A 19,520-nucleotide genomic window follows, 5' to 3' on the forward strand; every position below is an offset into this window, starting at 1 on the left:
ACAACAGACATGTTGTCGGTCTGGATAGCTATCGCCCCTAGAGGGAGAAAGTCATGAAGTGCTTGAAACGCTAGAAGCACCACCCTCATCTCTAGGACACTGATATGCAGATGGGCCTCCTGCTCTTGCCATGTGCCTTGGACAATCCTGCCAAGATAATGCCCCCCCACCCTATCTGAGAGGCATCTGTGGCAATGGGTTGGTGCGGTACAAAGCAAGTCCCTGTGGTAAGATGACCTGGTTGAATCCACCAGCGTAGGTCCTTTTTGCAAGAGTCTGTAATCAGGATCTGATGATGGAGAAGCAACTGCTGAAATGACCACTGGGATGACAGGAGCCATTGGAGTATTCTCATATGTAGTCTTGCTAAAGGTACCAAGGTTATGGTTGATGCCATAGTTCCGAGAAGCTGCAACACCACCTTCGCTTTGACTCTTCGAAGGGGAAGTATCCTGTAAATTTGTTGCACAAGATTCTGTATTCTGTCTGTAGGTAGTCTGGCTGTCATATCGACCATGTCTATGTTTGCTCCTATAAAGGTTATAGACTGAGTGGGCAAAATAGAGGATTTTTCCCAGTTTATCGAGATTCCCAACTGGGAACAGAGCTTGATTGTGGAATCTCTTGACTGAAATAGGCAATGCCTGGTGGTGGCGGTCAGGAACCGATCGTCCAGGTATGGAAAGACTTGGATTCCCTGATGCCGCAAATGAGCTGTGACTACTGCCATGCACTTGGGGAACACCCAGGGGGCTGTGGTGAGACCAAAGGGCAGCGCCCGAAACTGGTAATGATTGGCTCCCAGCCAGAAGCGTAGTTAGCTCCTTGATGCTTTGTCCATCATTATGTGGTAGTAGGCATCCTGGAGATCTATTGAGCACATCCAGCTGTCTCTCCCCAACAAAAGGAGTATGGATTGTAGAGTGACCATTCGGAACTTGGACTTCTTTACATGCTCGTTTAACCTGCTGAGGTCTAGGATGGGTCTCCAGTCCCCTGTTCTTTTTGGAACTAAAAAGAACCTGGAGTATGTTCCGAATCCTGTCTGGTCTGTTGGGACTTTTTGGATGGCTCTTTTTAATAGCAGCTTTTCTATCTCTATAGCCGCTTGATCCCTGTGATTGGGTGGTACATCTGAGATCCTTTTGGGGGGACGTGGTGGAAGGGAAAAGGGTATAGAGTAACCTCTGGTAATAATGTTTTGTACCCACTTGTCTCAAATGAGATTTAGCCAGGCTTCTGGGTACAAGGACAGGCGACCCCTGACCGGCTCCAGAGACGCACAGTCGGGTTCCACATCAGGAACACTGATAAGGACGGTCACAAATGGAATTGTGACTTCCCTGATTTTGTGGGCCTCCCCTGCCTCTAGGGTGACGTCTACCATTATTTTCTCCTCCCCTGCAGCTGAAGGAGGAATCACTTTGTGTGTCATGGAAAGGTCTCTGTGATTTCTTGAACCACATTTTGCCGCTCTTCTGACCTTTAGAGTAAGGTCTAGAAGGAACGGTAAAACGGACTCCCAAGGCAGAGAGAGTCTTTCCTTCCTGCTAACACCTGGTGAGGGTATCTTTCACCTTGGGTCCAAAAAGAGAGGATCCATCCACGGGAGCATTGGTGAATGTAGACTTGAAAGGCTCAGCAAAGTTGCATAGACGCATCCAGGAATGTCTCCTTAATGAGACTCCTGAACCTGCCGCCCTACTCGCACCATCAGCTGCATATGAGATCAGCCACATGGAGGAGTTAACAATAGATGTGAGGGTAGCCAACTGAGCCGACACTGTAGATGGGACTGCTTCAGTCGAGGTACCCTGAAGAGCATCTCCTAACTCCTTTAGGAGATCTCTCTGAAGTCTCATAAAATGTGATAGATAGTTCAGCGATCGGAGTGTAAAAGCCGCTGAAGAAAAGATATGCTTCCCGTACCTATCCATCATTCTGGACTCCTTATTAGGTGGATGGATAGCAGTCATCTCTGCTAGCTCCTTCTTAGTGGCCACCGCCACCACCATGGCATCAACAGGTACACCCTTGGATGAAAACTCTTTGTCCTTAGGGGCGGAGAGAAATTTATTTGGCCTCCTGGGAACCGGTTCCACGGCATCAGGAGTCTGCCATGCTTTCTGACTCATGAGATCAAGTAATTCATCAAATGGAGGAGACACCCATGAAGCTGAGGGTTGAGATCCAAAGCCTTCAGGTACACTGACTCCTCATCAGAAGGGGTAACGGTGGGCCAGCCACTTCTCTGCCTGAGGATCTCCAAAATGACTGCAAAGGAGACATCTTCAGATGACGACTTAGGGGACCCCTCCGACTCATGGAGGTCAGTGTCAGATGTGACAGACTCATCAGGGCAGTCTAAATGCTTCCTCTTACACGATCTCTTCCAAGGGGGCTCCTCAGTGGGATCTTCTGGGGAGGTCTCGGAAGATTGGGGACCACCCAACCGGGGATCCTGAGGAGTCTCTACCATCCCAGGGAAGAGAGGATGCTGAGACCATAGTCGGCGCTTGAGGGAGTATAGCATTGGGACTCCTACGTGGTATGGATGAACTATCCAACATGCTCCTTGTTTTCACGAATACCGATTCCTCCGGCTCCAAACGACGCCCCGGCTCCAAGGAGAGCATAGGTGCCAATGGCTCCAAAGGAATCGGCTCCAAGAATGATGTAGGGTCCAAGCTCACTCGGGCCGACGCACCAAGAGGAAGACTCTGCACCGAAGAGGTTCAGTTCCAAGTGTCCCCCTTGGGCCCGACCGAAGAGCTTTGGACCCTAGACACTTCAGACGGTGCCGACAGTGTCGGATCGGAGCTCTGCTCTGAGACAACCACCTGGGGTGCTGGAGCAGAGGACACCACTACAGTCGGTACAGACAGCATCGGCTCCAAAGGCCCAATCTGGGTTGGAGGAGGAAAAAGAGCAGGGTCGGTAACAGGAGTCAGCTATGAGACATAAGTGGTTAGAGCCAATAAAAATTTTGGCAAGGCCGATGACTTAAGGAGTCTGAGCACCACTCTCTCGATGTCTTCTTCGGAAAAGCTCCTGGAGGATCTGGAGGACAGTGTTGGAGACCTCGCTCTCTGCAATATAGGTGATTTTAAAGTAAGGGAGACCATGTCCAAAATCTCGATCGGCTCTGAGGACAGTGGAGCTGAACAGACAGAGGCCATGTCCAATTTAGGTAACTTCTGTGAAGGTTCAGAGACAGAAGTTGAGGCTGGAGAAGGCCTTTTTGAGGTCTTGCCCTTATCTTTACTAGAAGAATGCGACCTAGCAGAGGACGATGAACTGGCTAGGTCTTCCTCGAAAGAATGTTTTAACAAGCCTTTTAGAATCAACTTATTCTTCCATTCCTGGAGCACTCTAGGACTAAAGGAATGGCAAAAGAGACAAGTCTCTTGAAGATGTATGGCCCCTAAACAGTTCACACAGATGCTATGTCCATCAGTACACTTTTTAAATCCTGACTGTTTATGCTCTTTATGCTCTTTATTTTCTTTAGACATAATGGCAGTCTCAATATAGGCGAATGAAGAAAAAAAACAACACACTCACTCAACAGGAGAGGAATTAGATCCTCTAACGTAAACAGATCTAGCCCTATTTCTCACAACAAACAACCAAGAAAAGTTTTACTAGGTTCTCTAACTTAAACAAACCTAGTGTAAAGGAAAAGGGAACAGACTAGTACCTCTAAGTAAAACAGTTTAGTCTAAAAGCACACACTCACGGGAACACACAAAAAAGGCCAACAGGCCCAAGAATTTTATAGCAGAAAATAGTCAAATCCAGTAAAAAGTCAAGTCCGGTTAAATTGACACAATCGGTATCACAATAATGGCTATCAGCAATAAGAAAAGCACTTCACATGAAGCTTAAAACTTCTAACAAGCAGAATAATAATGAACTAAATCACTTAGCCACGGCCAACCAAAAGAAGCTTCCGACTGAAGACGCTGCAAATCAGATCTGGGGAATGTGTGCATGCATCATGGGATACCTATTAGCCACGAGCCAATCAGAAGTTTTCAGGCTTTCTAAGTGGCCGAGTTGGAGCCGAGGATTGGCTCGGAACCCACATGTAATAATGGAGGCGAGAGAGGACTACATAACAGCTACAGTTTAGGGTTGTGGGTAAGTAATTATTGTGAGGTGACAGTGTTTATGACAAATGCATGAAGTTTTCAGGCTTTCTAAGTGGCCGAGTTGGAGCCGAGGATTGGCTCGGAACCCACATGTAATAATGGAGGCGAGAGAGGACTACATAACATCTACAGTTTAGGGTTGTGGGTAAGTAATTATTGTGAGGTGACAGTGTTTATGACAAATGCAGATAATCCTCTGCAGCCACCTAAGAGCCTAAAGGACTGACAGGCTCTAAACCCTGGTACAAAGGGAACACAATGCACTAAAACCATCTCTCAGTAAGTACACAAACATGAATATGTTCAAGTTGCAGGAGGGTCTCAAGTTCTAGCACCGTTATATTTAGACTCTGAGCACTGAATAAACGCCATCTTGATGCTGTCCCAATTTGAGTCTGAGTGTGTTAGAATGTCCATCAAGTGGACACTGTATAAAAAGGCACTAAGGGGGACAGCAAAAATGTTATCCAATATGGAGAAGCCCTAGTATAGGAGGTGTACCATCTTATCCCAGGCTGACACGTAATAGATACCCAAAACAGACAACTGTTTAGCAAATTGTTAAAGCAAATTGTCTTGTCTTATCCAGGTATTTTTCTGGGCAAATACAAGAACAGTGTATTTCCATCTAACTCTGGGTGAAATGCCTCATATCATTCACCCCTACATGGGGAAGCACTAGGTCATAGTCACATGAGTCTGGTTTAGAGAGATGTTGGGGCCCTTGTGATATCACACATTTCATTACCAGAGAAGCACCTTACAGTCACCCTTGTTCTTGTGCAGACTCAAAAGTGTAAATTCTGTATGCTTAAATATAGAGTGACCTACAACTAAAACATTTCCCAGTGTGGAAACAGACCTAGTGGATACTATGGGCTTAGGTCCACTTTCCTGGTGATTCTTGGGTAAGCTTACTGGATTTGCAGTATGTGAGAGTGGAAAAGAAACAGTCTTGTGCGCTGAAGTTTAGTAAAATTTACAAGAGGTTTCAGAAGGCCATGGCAAATTTTTCTTTGTAGTCTCAAAATACATTCTGGGCCTGGTGGTGTGTGACTGATGTGCTGTTTTGGATGTTTGATGCTTACTAAGAGGGCTGGTGTGAGTGGTTTGCTTCCATGTTTCTTAAATATTTACATCTCTCACGAGTTTCACTTTCAATTGACAGAAGTGGAGCATCAGAAGGCATAAGGCACTTGCTGCACTGCCTTAGAACACTTAATGCAAACAAATTGACCTAAGACAGGGAGAGAGCAAACTGTTAAGCCATGTTTCCAGAGGAATTTGGAAAAAAAAACAAGCAGATAAGGAGAGGTTAGTACAGTAATAGCATAGTTTTTCTTTGTTTTCAGAAGTGCCATCTGTATACCAGGGAGAGGAGAAAAAGATACCCACACTTATTTTTCATGCAAGCATTTATTTATGTATCTATATTTGTTTACTGTACACTGATCAGTGCTGACCAATGTCAGGCTCAGGCTGGGATAAAATGTTTAAACCAGCAGTTCTCAAATAGTGATGCTAACCTCACTGAGAAGACAACTGCTTGTTTCAGTAAAGGCTTAATTTAGTCTAAAATGTTTACATAAACATTTACTATTCAGTATTCATTTTATGAGTAAGCAGGATAAGTGAAGATGGATAAAAGCTAATGAATATATGCATTTCTTGCAAATCAGTAGTAAAATAATGCACTAAGCAAAATCTTGACTATTTTAAATGTGCGAATTTGGTGACTCAAAGAATTTTTTGATATACAGGGCAAGCTTGAAATCTTTCCTGTGGTTTAAAGACAGTTTAATATGACAAACTGAGAATCTATGGTCTAAAGAAGATGCTTTTATTTTTTATTATTTTATTTACTTTATTTTTATTTATTTAAATAAAATAAAATAAAATAAGATGCTTTATGAGCTGAGTCAGGAAAGCAGGAGTCTGGAAGCTTTGTGTTGCAAGCTGTCACAACAGGTTTAAATCTGGATGATCACAGACCAGCTGAACATGTTACAGCACAATTATATTTGCCCATACGTATGTTGTTCTTGGTCAAAAGCCAGTAGAGTATCTACTACCATAGTACTGATTACAGACACACAAACATCTACGGATAAATGGTTCGGAATCATTTGTCATTGCACAGACTGGACCAGTTCCTTGCAATAGAAACAGAACTTGTTACCCTTTTTACTTGTACTGCTATGGTGCAGTCCAGCCTAATTAAAATAACAACAAGAAACAAAGACGAATGAGGAAAACAGCGGATACTCTGTGCTACATTTCCTTCCAGAACACTTATATATTTATGTGAAGGGAATTTCCCCTACATCCACAAATTTCATGCTGTTACTGAACTTATCTGGGCTCCTCTCAGCTCACCAAGGGCACAATCCTTGTCTGCTTTAGGTCTGTAGGCAGTAATGCATGCAACATGGAAAGTCGGTTGCCATCTCCAACCTTGTTATACTGAACAAAAGAGACAAAGGCAAAATCTTGCAAATTTCCCTAAGGTTAATGCCACTGGGAGCTAGAGAAACTCATCTGTAACCTCAGCATGGGGAAAGCTATCACCAACAAACTAGGTTTCACTGGAAATTCCCTACCTGAAGTTTGATGACGGTGGTGAACAGATTCTTTCCCTCGTGAGGAAAGAAAAACCCTTACTTAGCCAACATCAAATATGAGCTCTACATGAATGGTCTACAATAAAATGAGATAGTGTATAGTGATCCTTAGAAAATAACATCTGCATAACCCTGTCTTTTAAGTGCTGGTTTGGATGGGGTCCATGTCTAGTCATTTATTCAGATACAGGAATACACAGAATCATCTATCAGTATTTCCCACATTCCCTGGTTATGAATGCAGTCACTTTTTTTGAATTTGTTTCCTGGGGCGCTACATACCTATGACCCCTCCCAATCTGCTTTTCCTGTGCTGTCCAATCTGTTGCTTCAGGGACAAAGTTATTGATTCTTGGTCACTTAGTTCCAGTCTTCCAATGTCACCCTATATTTGAAGCTACACTCAGCGACTGGGTGCCATGCACCCACTTCCTCCAAGTCTGTACCTGTTTGGCAGAAATCTTGCCAGGGCTGAAGAGGTAAAATTCTGAAACTCTGGTGCTTTATAAAAGGATTAAAAGCTTTCAAAGTCTAGTACTCATCTGGATTTGTCAATCTAGAAGCCAGGAAAAAAACAAAAATAAAATCTACTCCTCATTTAAAAAGGACCAAGTTCTGTTTCCTAGCTGAAGGGAATATGATTCACTCCCACGTATAGTACCTACTTTATCTAGAAGTAATATGTGATGCCCAGGTCAGCAGCTTTAAAGTGAATCCTTGCTCCAGAAGCTGCAGCATCCAGATGTTTGACTTACCCTACTCTTCCAGACATCAGAATAGTGTGTCATCACTTCCTGTTGAGGCAAATGTAAGAGATAAGGCAGCTCTTCAAAGGGGCGACTTGCAAGCTTGAGTAAACAGACATCTTATTTACTCCTTCAGGGTATCTAGGTATTCTCTGGTTGTTGCTGACACCTTCAGGTCATAATCTGCTTTCTTTGCTTTTTGGAAATGAAGATGCTTGCTTTTCTTAAAAGTCTGTTTTTAGGAGGAGCCAGAATTGTTTTTGGAAGTATAATGTTTGTAAACATAGACCTCCTCTTGGCCTTTCTATATGAGGCTCACAAATACCCTTGACTTGGTGGCTCCAAACTGGAGTTCAAAGGAAAATCCAGAAATAAAAATCTAAGTATGCTCACTGAATGCATTTTGAGTATGACAGTGAAGTTTAAAGACATCACCTGAGCTCCCACACCATCCAGTAATCTGAAAAATACTTCAGCTTGTCTAGTAAATTCAGCTAGGTTTCACAAAATGGCAAAAGTGTAAATGTTGCTTTTGTTCTTCACCCTAGCTGTAGGCTACTGTTACTGTGAGGTTTAAAATTACAGATTAAAAATATCTCCCAAAAGATGTAAACATCTGCAAAAAGCATCCACTTGAAGTATTCTGAAGAGTATGTGAAGATAGCACATAGCTACTATCACCACAGATTTGTCAACTGACAAATCCCTTGAGGAAGAGGTACTCACAGTCAGCACACACCAATAATGTTTACTGGTTGGGACTTGTCTAAAACTGTCCAGGACAATTATATAACGTGTTAAGAGAGAAACAGAAATGACCCGCATTAGAAATTTTGGAAAGTCAAAAACTTCATCTGTTATTTATATATTAAATATAGAGTCCTTGAATACCAAAGTTACAATTCTTGAAAGTTTTTTGGTAGTTGATAGGATAAACTCTGAAGTAATGGAGGTCCTGAGAGGAATAGTGTTCTAGGCAAAGGAGAATCCTCTTCTTGGATCAACCTCTTTCTTCTCCCTCAGAAAAAGGTCTCCTCCACTAGCAACTTCCATGAGACAAGTGAGCTATACGTATCTCCAAACATTGTCAGAAGCTCTTTAGGATTACAACAATCTCTCTCTCTCTTTCTGGAATTGAGAAGTCAATTTCCATATTAAAAGAAAAAAAATGCTCTGGTCAGATCCATAAAAATCTTGACTGAAAAAAGACACATCCAATGCCATAGATGCTACACTTTTTTATTCCAAGTGGAAAGAAAATGGGAAATTATGGTCTGCATATAACACTTCATTGAATATTTAATTTACTGTAACAGCTGCGACTGAGTCATCTTTAAAATTTGGTACCCTGACTGACCACAGAATTAAATGGATGATCATACTGCCATTACTATTCACTTATCAACCAAACTGGGTTTTCCCAGGTAAGAGAATAGGATTATGTTTTCAGACCCAGGGCAAGCACTCTCACCAAAACATATTTTCAGGCAAGGGGCAATTAGTTATTTCAAGTCCTGTGTACCTCTGTATTCTACTGGATTTTCAAACCTTCCCCTGTCGATATCAGTCTCTGGACTCTGACCTGACACGATATACCTTTTATTTATTTTCTGAATTCATTTGGCTGGATTTCATCTCAGGTCAGTCCCACTGCTCCAGGCTCAGAGGTGGTCTTTGTTACTACCAAAAAGGCAATTCCAACTTTACTTCCCAATAACCAACTTATTTACCTACAAAACATCCTCACTCTGAAAACATGGCAAAATGTGTGAATTGGAACATTGTGATGGCCAGGTCACACACATGCTTACATTGTGTGCTTATTCTGAAGTACCATATTCTGCTTATCGTAATACAATTGCAAAGTATTTGCAACATCGCTGAAAAACTATTTGAAGGGGTAAATAGAAAAAAAGTCTGAAACTGCAGTATGGTCTTCAGGAAAGAGACTGAACATCGTAGAAATATTCAGCAGCACAAAAAATTATTTTCTACAGTAATAGTAGTACTAATTAATTGTGAAACCAGACCTGAGCAAGATTAACTCATATATGCAAAAAGATGAAGCCGGTGATTTATTTGTTGGAAGCTTTCAAATGCAAAACAATGTACAGAATGCAAACTCAAAGCCTACAAACAGATTTAACAAAATACAGCAGCAGCAGCCAGCTCAGACTAACTGCTATGTAGCACTTTATTTCTGCAGGTCTTTCGTAGGTCTAAACTACACAGCTGTATACAAGACCTCCAAAAGGACACTGTCGTCCTTTTTTTTTGGGGGGGGGATAGCAGCAGCCTCTTCTGCAGTAATATCACTGGCATTATCACAAATGACAACATAGTCAAAACAGTTTTTAAAGGAAAGAAAACAACTATTCCATGCTGTATGACTAAGAACGATAATATACTACTTGATGCTGCCATAAGAAACAGGGGCTGAATCTATAAACTGATGAAAACACCCAGTAATTTTGCACACTGTGAATTGGATGTAAACAAGTTGCAATTCTGAACATTGTGATTTAGTTCTGTGAAGTGCAACCAGAACAGGAGTCTGGACATTTACCCATCCATGCCAAAATGTGAAAGTGCATTGGAAACAAGAACTGGAGGAGTATAACACATGAACACCCTTACAACAGTGAGCAGAAAAGGGATTATATCTAACAAAAGAGACAGAAACCTTTACACCTCAATTCATATAAATTTGACTGAATGCAAACATCAGCTTTTACCTTACTTCTAAGCAGCAGAAAATTGGGCATAACAAAAATGTTTAACATTAGATTACCTTTGGTTGTTTGCTGAAGGTCTCCAGAGAAACATTATTACTAGAAGTACAACTGAAAAGAGGAATCTCCAGAATGCATCATCCACCCACAGTTCCATCCAGTCCTACAAAATGAATTCAGAATAAAATTTACTATCAAAGCTCTGCATAAGTAACTACTGTCAGCAATTCATAACAAAATGGGACTGTGCAATGTGACTAGCATCCTCTGGAAATATAAACATGGTCACAGAATCCTAAGTATTCCCAACAGAGTGGCCTTAAATTACTGCAGTGCAGAGAATACCATGATTACACTACAACACTTGGAAAAATGCAAACTACTTAACCACTTCTGTAGCACGAGACCCAAACCTTGACAATTGTTAAGCAACCCACCCCATGTATTGTTTAAATTGGGTCTCGTGCCAGGCAGAAGTCAAAACAGCTTTTCTTCTGCTTTATGTCTGTAATTTGTCCCAGATTTTGTCTCTGCTCTTTTGTTTTTTTTTTTATATATAGTAATGCATGGAGAAGATAAACCTCCATGCACTACAAAGAATTATAATCAGATCTCCTATTATAAACACGTTATTGTGGTGGTCAAGAAATGGAGGCCAAGAAATTCACCTCAACAGCGTTCTCAAGGTGAATTTCTTGGTATCCATATTTCAAACACATAGTAAAGCAGTTACAATTAGAAACATGATCATAATTCTCTATATTATTTATTTGGTAAACCATATCCTCCGATCTGCAGATCTTTTGCAATACATATAACTAGCATGTTCAGTTAAACCATGAACCTATTTAAAACACACCAAATTAAAAAAATGAGAGCTCACTGGACTGACTGGTACTAATCTCTGCAGCAGAACCGGCTCATACAATGACACTTATGCCCATTATATACAAAAATGTTTGAATCGCTGAAATATCTGACAACAGTTCACAGCAGCATATGAGGAAAGTCAACCTATCACTTTGTAGTGCATGGAATACTACTATGTTTTATGATCACACTTATGAGGGTTGATAACAAAACACTTGCAGTTTCATTAGGGAACCAGTATACAGAACTAGCCATTTTCCCTGTGTATGTTTGTGATCAGATCTGGGTGCTGTGGCATGTTTATTTATTCACATTTGTTTACCCGGAAAGTACAACTGGGTAATAACTATCCATTTTCAACACAGGCTTGGGGAAAAAGCTCCTGAGAGTTAGATAACAAAATAAAACAGTAGTATAGATGTAATTAAGATAAGTATAAATACATATATGCAATTTGACAGTGGAATGTACAGGATATAATAAAGCATGAGGAGACACAGGTGGTGTAATAAAACATTTTAAAAAAGACAAATATGACAACCAGTGTATACAAAAGAAATACATTCTGTTATGCTAAGAAATAAAAATATATATGTTAACAAAAAAAAAAAAAAAAAAAAAAGATGCACAAGTCCCTCCACCCTAAGAATGGAGACAGGGCAAGTCTTGAAAGGTACAGTTAGACAATATGATGACAGGTTAGTTAGACTGTGAAGTATTTGTTAATGCAGATCCTACAGGTGAGGTGCATGGGCATATCTGTGAATTTGTGAGAAACTCTTAGAAAGAGGACTTAAATACAAGGAGGCTACGTATAGTTCTGAATTAATTTGGGACAGAGTTTGATATTTTGGCTGTGCAGTGAGTATACAGCTTTGATCCATACTGTTTTGGGGTTTACAGATTTCAAGCATGTTTTTGTCTTAGAGTACAGAAGGCGATTTGGGTGTTACTGATGAAGTAGTGAGGAGACTGAAAAGAAGGTAGAAAAATGATATAGTAGTTTGTGGGTTAGAAGGCTAGTTGATGTGGGAGTTCTGGGCTAGTTGAGTGCACATAATGCAGATCAATGATGAGCTTTATGTGGCAGGTTAGCAGCAGATCTAGCTGTCTTATTACAGCACTGGTCTAATTGTGATTCAAGACAGATCTGGATGTTAGTCAAAACAGGTAAGCCATGGAGAAGTCAGGGTGAAAGATAAGAGTTAGCTACGGCAACTCTACTGGGAGAAGTTATGAATTGTTTTGCTCTATACAGCACATCTAGCTTTTGATGATTTTTTTGTATGCAGTTTTATATGTTAGGATCAAACTTTACGTTGTCATCTACGATGACTCCAAGCAATTTGGAATAGGTAACTACTTTAATAGCTGTACTGTTTAGAGAGCTAATGTGGAAATGACTTTTAGAATTGGCATAGAACTTAGTTAAAAGACAGTCATATTGCAGTCTTTTGGGGTTTAAGTAAAAGCTGGTTTGATGCAACTACGGTTCAAATGAGTTGAAGGCATCTTGCGTCATGGATTGTAGCTGTAGTAGGTTGTCAGATGAGCAGATGACAAGAGTCGAGTCATCCACATACTAAATAAGGCAAGCTTGCTGAAAAGAGGTATACAGGCTGTTGATGAAAATGTTCAAAAGCAGTGGCTTGAGAACAGAACCTTGATGAACACCTGTTTTAACTACAAGAAAAACACAGAAGAGTTGGTTTGGAAAGGCCAGAGAAGACATTTGAGTCAGAAGCTTCTCAAGTGACACTGTGTAGAGATCTAGAAAAACAAAACGGATAAACCCTCCTTGGTCACTTTCCCAAGATCTTAGGGGGGAGGGCAGGCAGGATGGCAATTAGCCTGAAGTTTAGAGATTTCAACCTCCTTTATGGAGGGGAATACATGTTTTTTTTTCCAAAAGGGCAGGGACATTGGAGTTTTGAATAGATCTGTTGATGAGAACTGAGACTGGATATGCAACAGACCTACAGCAAGATTAAGGTACTCTGCAGAAGGAGAACAGGGGGTTCAGTTTTTTTTGTAGCTGTTTAACATGATGTGGAGACAGGCTGGAGATTAAAAGCAGAGATGTCAGGGCTAGTAGAGTTTTGCCGCTGATTAAATGGTTGTGGAAAGCTCGAGGTAAGAGAGGTTATGATATTGATGATGAAAATGTGAAAGTTGGTTGCCATTTCTGAAGGGGAAGTCTAGACAAGGGCTTGGTAAGGAAGGAGAACCAGGTTGAAGAATCTTCTTAATTGAGCTCCAGAATTTCTTTGGATTTTTTGTGATCATCTTGTGGGTCTGTGTAATATTGTTTGTCAAAGTAAATTTGCATCCTGGTGAGGTTATGCAACTGTATAAATGTAACATCGGAAGGGTTTTATTTTTTGTGCCATTGCTTCCATGCCTTGTCACGTTTTTGCATGAGAATTCTAGATGAATGAGTCAACCAGGGGGTGTGAGTAGTTTTTACTCTTTTTTGTTCTCTTTTGGGAATAAAACTCTCTGCTCTTCACAAGACAGCACAGCATGGTGGCTATCCATATGCCCTCTGACTCCACTGTCCCACCTAGTCATCATGGTGTCAGTGATTACTCCTCTTGCCTTCATTTCTTGGCCTGTTCCTGGGTATGATCAATCAGGCAGGTTAAATTAAGCTAGTGATAGGGTCACTGAAGAAAGAACTATTCTGGTGTTGAAGCTGTGCTCTCCTAGGTACTGGTAGCAGCAGACTGAATGACTGCTGGAATGTGTACAGTTAATATACTGACTAGAACTATTACATTTATCAAAATAATAAATTTTTAGTATTCACTGTGTCCAAAAGTGCTGAACTGAAGAACACCTTATTTTCATTGTACTTCAGTGGGGACAACTAAATGAAGAGAGGTAAAACATATACTCTGCTGTTGCTTTATCCTTTTTATTTATTTACATGACAGCAAATGTCCAATTGAAAAAGGCCCAACCTTTACTGGACACCTGCTAGATTTTTTAGTTGACTCTAGAACAGAAATTGCTGCTCAAAAAGGACAACTAATAAGCCATATAAATACTGCATGATAACTATAGAAATCAATCACAGGAGGTTAGAAAAAATTTGGAGAGAGAGATTAGATAAGCGATTCACAAGGAAACAATGAGAGGTCATGTGTATGGCTCTCAAATACGCAAAGTCCAGAAGATTTAGGATTTTTGCTTGAAAGTGTTTGCAAATGTATTTTATACCCCAAACAGTACCAAACTATTTTTTTTTCCTCAGGTAGATGTCAAATGTTTAAGGTGTAATGGGAATGAAAGAGGTAACTGGGAACATATGTTTTGGGAGTATAATGAGTTGGCAGACTTTAAAAATTCCCTACAGAGTACTCTGTCAGAAATATTGGGTAAGCACATGGATGTAACTAAGGAAATTATATTTTGAGCTGGGATACAGGATCTGAATTTCCCAGAGACAGTATGGCCTTCTTAAGTTTAACTCAGGTGGCTGCCAAAAATAATTACCAGAAAATGAAAATCAAAGTTTAAACCAACTGGTTTTGAAGCAGTGAATATTAGAAAAGGGTAGGGCAGAAAAAATGGAAATTATGGGAACAAAACATACAGAACAATCTTTTGGAGGAGTCAGGTTTAAGGGAAAGCAGGAATTGAGCTATTTATGAGCTGGAATGATGATAACTGTACAAAAGTATATATGCGATGTATAATGTTTGCAACTGTGAACATGTTATCATGGTTTGTTTTCTTTTATGTAAATGTATGTTTGCCTGTGTCTTAAGAGTTAATTCAACAAAGGTGTAAAAAAGCCCACACTATTAAAATCCCCAGATTAAAACTGCAACAGATTATCATCACAGATAGGACACAGCATACAGATGTTAACACTTTAGACTTAACAGTCACATAAAAACAAAATTTTATTTTTATTTTATTTTATTTTATTTTAGCTAGATATACTTCCATTTTAGTCTTTTTCCCGGGAGAAAAGCTCCACACATAACATAAGCAAGATAGATATATCATAAGATAGATAAGATATCATACAAAGAAAAATATAAAGACATTTCAGAAAATTATACAAAAAATCAAATCAAAATAATAAAATACATTAAATTTAATCAAATCAAAATGTTCATACAAAAAAAAATGTCGATTTCAAAGCAAACTTAACCTAAAACATTTGCAGTTAAGCAAAACAGCCAAAAAGAAATTTAGAAGAAGTAGAAGTAGAGGGAGTATGAAGAAAAGAAAAAAAGAAAAACACACAGGAGTAATAAGTAGGAGAGGAGAAAAAAAAAAGACAGTCAAGAAAACAAGGGGGAATAGATGTAGATAAAGGTAGGAGCATACAGGAGAAAAAGAGAAGAAAGGGTTAGGAGTAGATTAGAGAAAAAAAAAAAAAAAAGGTTAGGAGAGAGAGAGTAAAGAGAGGGAGGTTAGCCTGGAGTATTCAAGAACAGAGCCAGTGGGTTGGAAAGCTAGCCTGGAGTACTACAAGACTACTACAAAAACAAGAACACATGGGAGGTAACAGGTTAAATGTTGATTGGCTGTAATGCAAATATTGAAAACATGGCTGATGGTGTACTGAACACAGTTGCTTAAGTCCTACTTTCCTGTAACAGTAGATGTTTGAATTCCTCACTCTTAGTGGCATTTTGGGTTATCTGCTAAAGTAACCTAGTACTGACCAGCTATCAAAAGCTCAAACTCCCCTCCCTCTCTCTTCCTGTGACAGCTGACTGACTGATGATATCCTGAGAGGAAATCCTTCAACAGTCCCAGGGAGCAAGTGCTCAGGCTTTTTCACTTCCACAAAGGAAGAAAGGAAAGTACCTGAAGCTACAACAACAGTAAATTTGCAGCCAATCACAATACCATATAAAAACAAATCCAACCACCGAATCAAAAAGGTTGAAACCCACTTCAGTTCTGCACAATCTGGAGGATGACAGGTGCGTGCTACAACTGAGGCAGTGAGGAAATTGAACATCTACTGTTACAGTAAGTAGGATCTTTATGCAACTGTAATATGTTCATCATTCCCACTGACATTTTGGGTAGATTTCCAAAGTTTGCCCTACCTGGGGGTGGAAGGATAAGAATCTAGGATCCATGATCCTAGCACAGCCTGCTCTGGACTGAAAACTTACCCAGTTTTTGTACTTTGTGAAGGTATGAACAGAGGACCAGGTTGCTCCTTCTAGAATGCTTCTAGAGTCCACAATTTTCAAATATGCCACCGAAGATAAAGACCTAACTTAGTAAACCTTAACAATGCCTGTAAGTAGGGTTGCCACCTTTTCAGTGGGACATTTACTGCCCAATGCCTGTAAGAGATTCACCATAGTGGGAGTAATGGAAAATAGCAGAGGACAACCATCATGCAACAGTTTGCCTAGAGACAAGCTGACCTTTCTTAGTCCCCACACAGGAGACAACTATTCAGCATTCCCAAAGGGCTTTGTTCTGTCAAGGCAGTACTCGAGCTGCCTGCTCATATACAAGGTATGTAAAATATTTTCTCCCTTGTTTTTCAGATCAAGATAGATCTGGGAGATTGATAACTTGATTCAAGTAAATTCAGAAACAACTTTAGATGTCAGAGCAATGAGTACAACACTCTTTCAAGTAATGAACCATAAATCAGCCTGACAGGCAGGTTCAGAAGGGGGTAAGGTACATTTTTGAAGAAGAAAGTTGAGATTCTAGAGAGCAAGAATTTACTTTTGTGGGGGTCTTAACATGCAACACTCCTTTCATAAACTGTACAACCACAAAGAGACAAAAGAGGGGGATCCATGGGCATACAAGCTGAGATGGCCACAAGATTAACTAGAGATTTCAGAACAAGAGGGGTTGAAACCCTTTTGGGACCTCTGTTATCGGCTACACACAACCTAGAAAACAGACTTCCTAGTTGCAGATTTTCTTGCCTCCTTAAAGATAAAGTCTAAAGTTTTTTTTTAACCTTTTTTATTATAATGATGTCATCTTCCTGTAAAGTAGGCATTCTTATTTTAAATGTGTAATTTTTACTTTAATTACTTCAGTGGATCTACATTTATTAAGTTTAATAATTTGGTGTTTGTTTATTGTATGCTGAACAACTGTCCAGTTACTTCCTGATTCAATGACATCCAGCTTTGTCATATGATGATGCATAATGACCCTAGCCCTGAGCAGCATCCTACCATCACCCAGAATGATACCACAGTACAAGCAGAAAATGATTGATTTCAACAATTGGCTAAGCTTCTGGTGTGTTTCCATATTCATAAAGGACGCGCACACTTCCAGACTGGTAGCCCAACATAACGTATCAGAGATACTTCAGGTGCAGCTAACACTGGGTAAGACAGCGATTCAGGTCGTAGCCTGTTATACGTCCCCAACCATGTCCCAAGACTCGCACTCCACATTCCTAAGCACCATGGAAAATATCAGGGTCCAACCTAACACTCTCATATACAGGGTGACTTCAACTACCCCTCCATTAACTGGGAAAACTACTCATGTACCAATACACTTGCCCAACGTTTCCTGGAATTCATTAATTCCAATGCCCTGGACCAGCTCATTCTTACCCCCACTAGAGGTAGCAACATCCTTGACCTGGTCATTACTAACATGGGCGACCATTGCTCTACACCAATAGTCAACTCCTCCCTGGTTAGATCCAACCATAAACTAATCAACTTGGAAAATTCCCACCCCCCCACCCGCAAAGGTACCACCATGAAAAACTTCTCCAAAGCTAAATTTGGGCTCCTAAAAACAAAGGTGGCTAACTTCATGGCACCCATGCAAATGGAAAATAGTTGAATGATCGCCGAATCAAACACAGATGCACTGTACGAACACGTACACAAACGCATGAATCTCACCATGCCCAACAGAACCAAGACACTCTCCTACAAAAAAAAGGAAGCAAATCTGGTGGTCCCCTGCCCTAAGCAAACTCTACAATAGAAGGAGGAAAGTGATACGGAATAAGGTGAAGTCCCAAGGCTGGAAAAACTCCCTTATCAGCCTCAACAAAAAGTTGAAATCCCTCATCAAATTCTCTACAGCTAGCTATGAAAACAGGATTGCAGCAGATAGTAAAGACAACCACAAGGCCGTCTATAGCTATGTAAAGAAGCTCCACGGCAATACCCACATTTGCTCTGAGCCAACAGATATTGCCAATATACAACTTTACCTCCCCAAGGACCAATCACAATACCAGTAGATTGCCAGGCACCCAGCATTACTGCTGCACAGGTTAAAACAGCACTGACCAAGGCCAAGAATACAGCTTCTATGGGACATGACAATATCCCTGGCTGTGTTCTACATGAACTACAGAGTGAACTGGCACCTCACCTGTGTGCCCTGTTCAACCACAGCCTCACCTCAGGCTTTGTCACTACCAAATGGTGCACTGCTATAGTCATCCCTCTAGACAAAGGAGGAGTGATTACAGACCATGGGAACTATTGCTCTTTGAGTCTGAAGAGTCTGATATGCAAAGCTATGGAACATATCATCATGGACCTAATAAACAAGGATACAGAGAATCTCCAAACTCTGTATCCCACACAGTTTGGTTTTGTGAAGGTTAGATGATGCCTGCTCAACCTGGTCGACTTCTTTGAGTCAGTCACAAGAGCTGTGGATGAAGGCAAGGTGGTTCATACAGTCTACCTTGATATGACCAAGGCCTCGGATACCATTCCCCAACTCGGGAATCAGAGAAAAACTCACTAAGCTAGGCATCAACCCCTATATAACTAGGTGGGTTGCAAACTGGCTCACAGAAAGAACCCACAGTGTGAAAGTAGCTGACTCCAAGTCAGACTGACAACAAGGCACGAGTGGAGTCCCATATGGTTCGGTCCTGGGTCCTCTCCTGTTTGGTATCTACTTCTCTGAAGTCCAGGCCAACAGAAAGGGACTCTGGCTGACTAAGTTCGCAGACGATTGCAAGTTGGGAGCTATTATTAACTCCCCAAGTGATGTTGACATCCTACAGAAAGGCCTCACTGAGACCAAAGACTGGTGTCAGAACCATGGCCTTAAGCTCAATGCCAAAAAATGTGTCATAATCCCCTTTGGGAAAAACTCGGTTCCCATGAATTACCACATCGATGGTAGTCCACTGAACACAGAAGGAATTATAAGAGATCTGGGAACACAGGTTGACATCAACCCCTCTTTTGACCACCACATTGCCACTGTGGTCAGAAAGTCCTTCTATGTGGCACATGTCATTATTAAGGGTTTTGCATCCAGGAAGAAAGAGGTCATTGTCTCCCTCTACTCTTCCCTCATTAGGTCAATCGAGTACAATGCCTCATTTGGCATGTACCTCACTAGACACCTGCAACAACTGGAGAGGCCGCAAAAAGTACCTCACAA

General features: G+C 40.8%; 1 protein-coding gene across 3 annotated transcripts in view; it reads right to left on the minus strand.

Annotated features, from left to right (window-relative positions):
* The window catches only part of TMEM87B (transmembrane protein 87B), a 1,440,625-nt gene that overhangs the window by 445,291 nt on the left and 975,814 nt on the right, over positions 1 to 19,520 (minus strand). For all 3 annotated transcript variants that reach the window (XM_044078977.1, XM_044078974.1, XM_044078964.1), the window contains one exon: positions 10,313 to 10,416. In XM_044078977.1, coding sequence (XP_043934912.1) covers positions 10,313 to 10,416 — 104 coding nt within the window. The remainder of the gene's footprint in view (positions 1 to 10,312; positions 10,417 to 19,520) is intronic.

Source organism: Protopterus annectens, chromosome 1.part1, assembly GCF_019279795.1.
Source record: "Protopterus annectens isolate FY-2018-M chromosome 1.part1, PAN1.0, whole genome shotgun sequence".
NCBI classification, from domain to species: Eukaryota; Metazoa; Chordata; order Ceratodontiformes; family Protopteridae; genus Protopterus; species Protopterus annectens.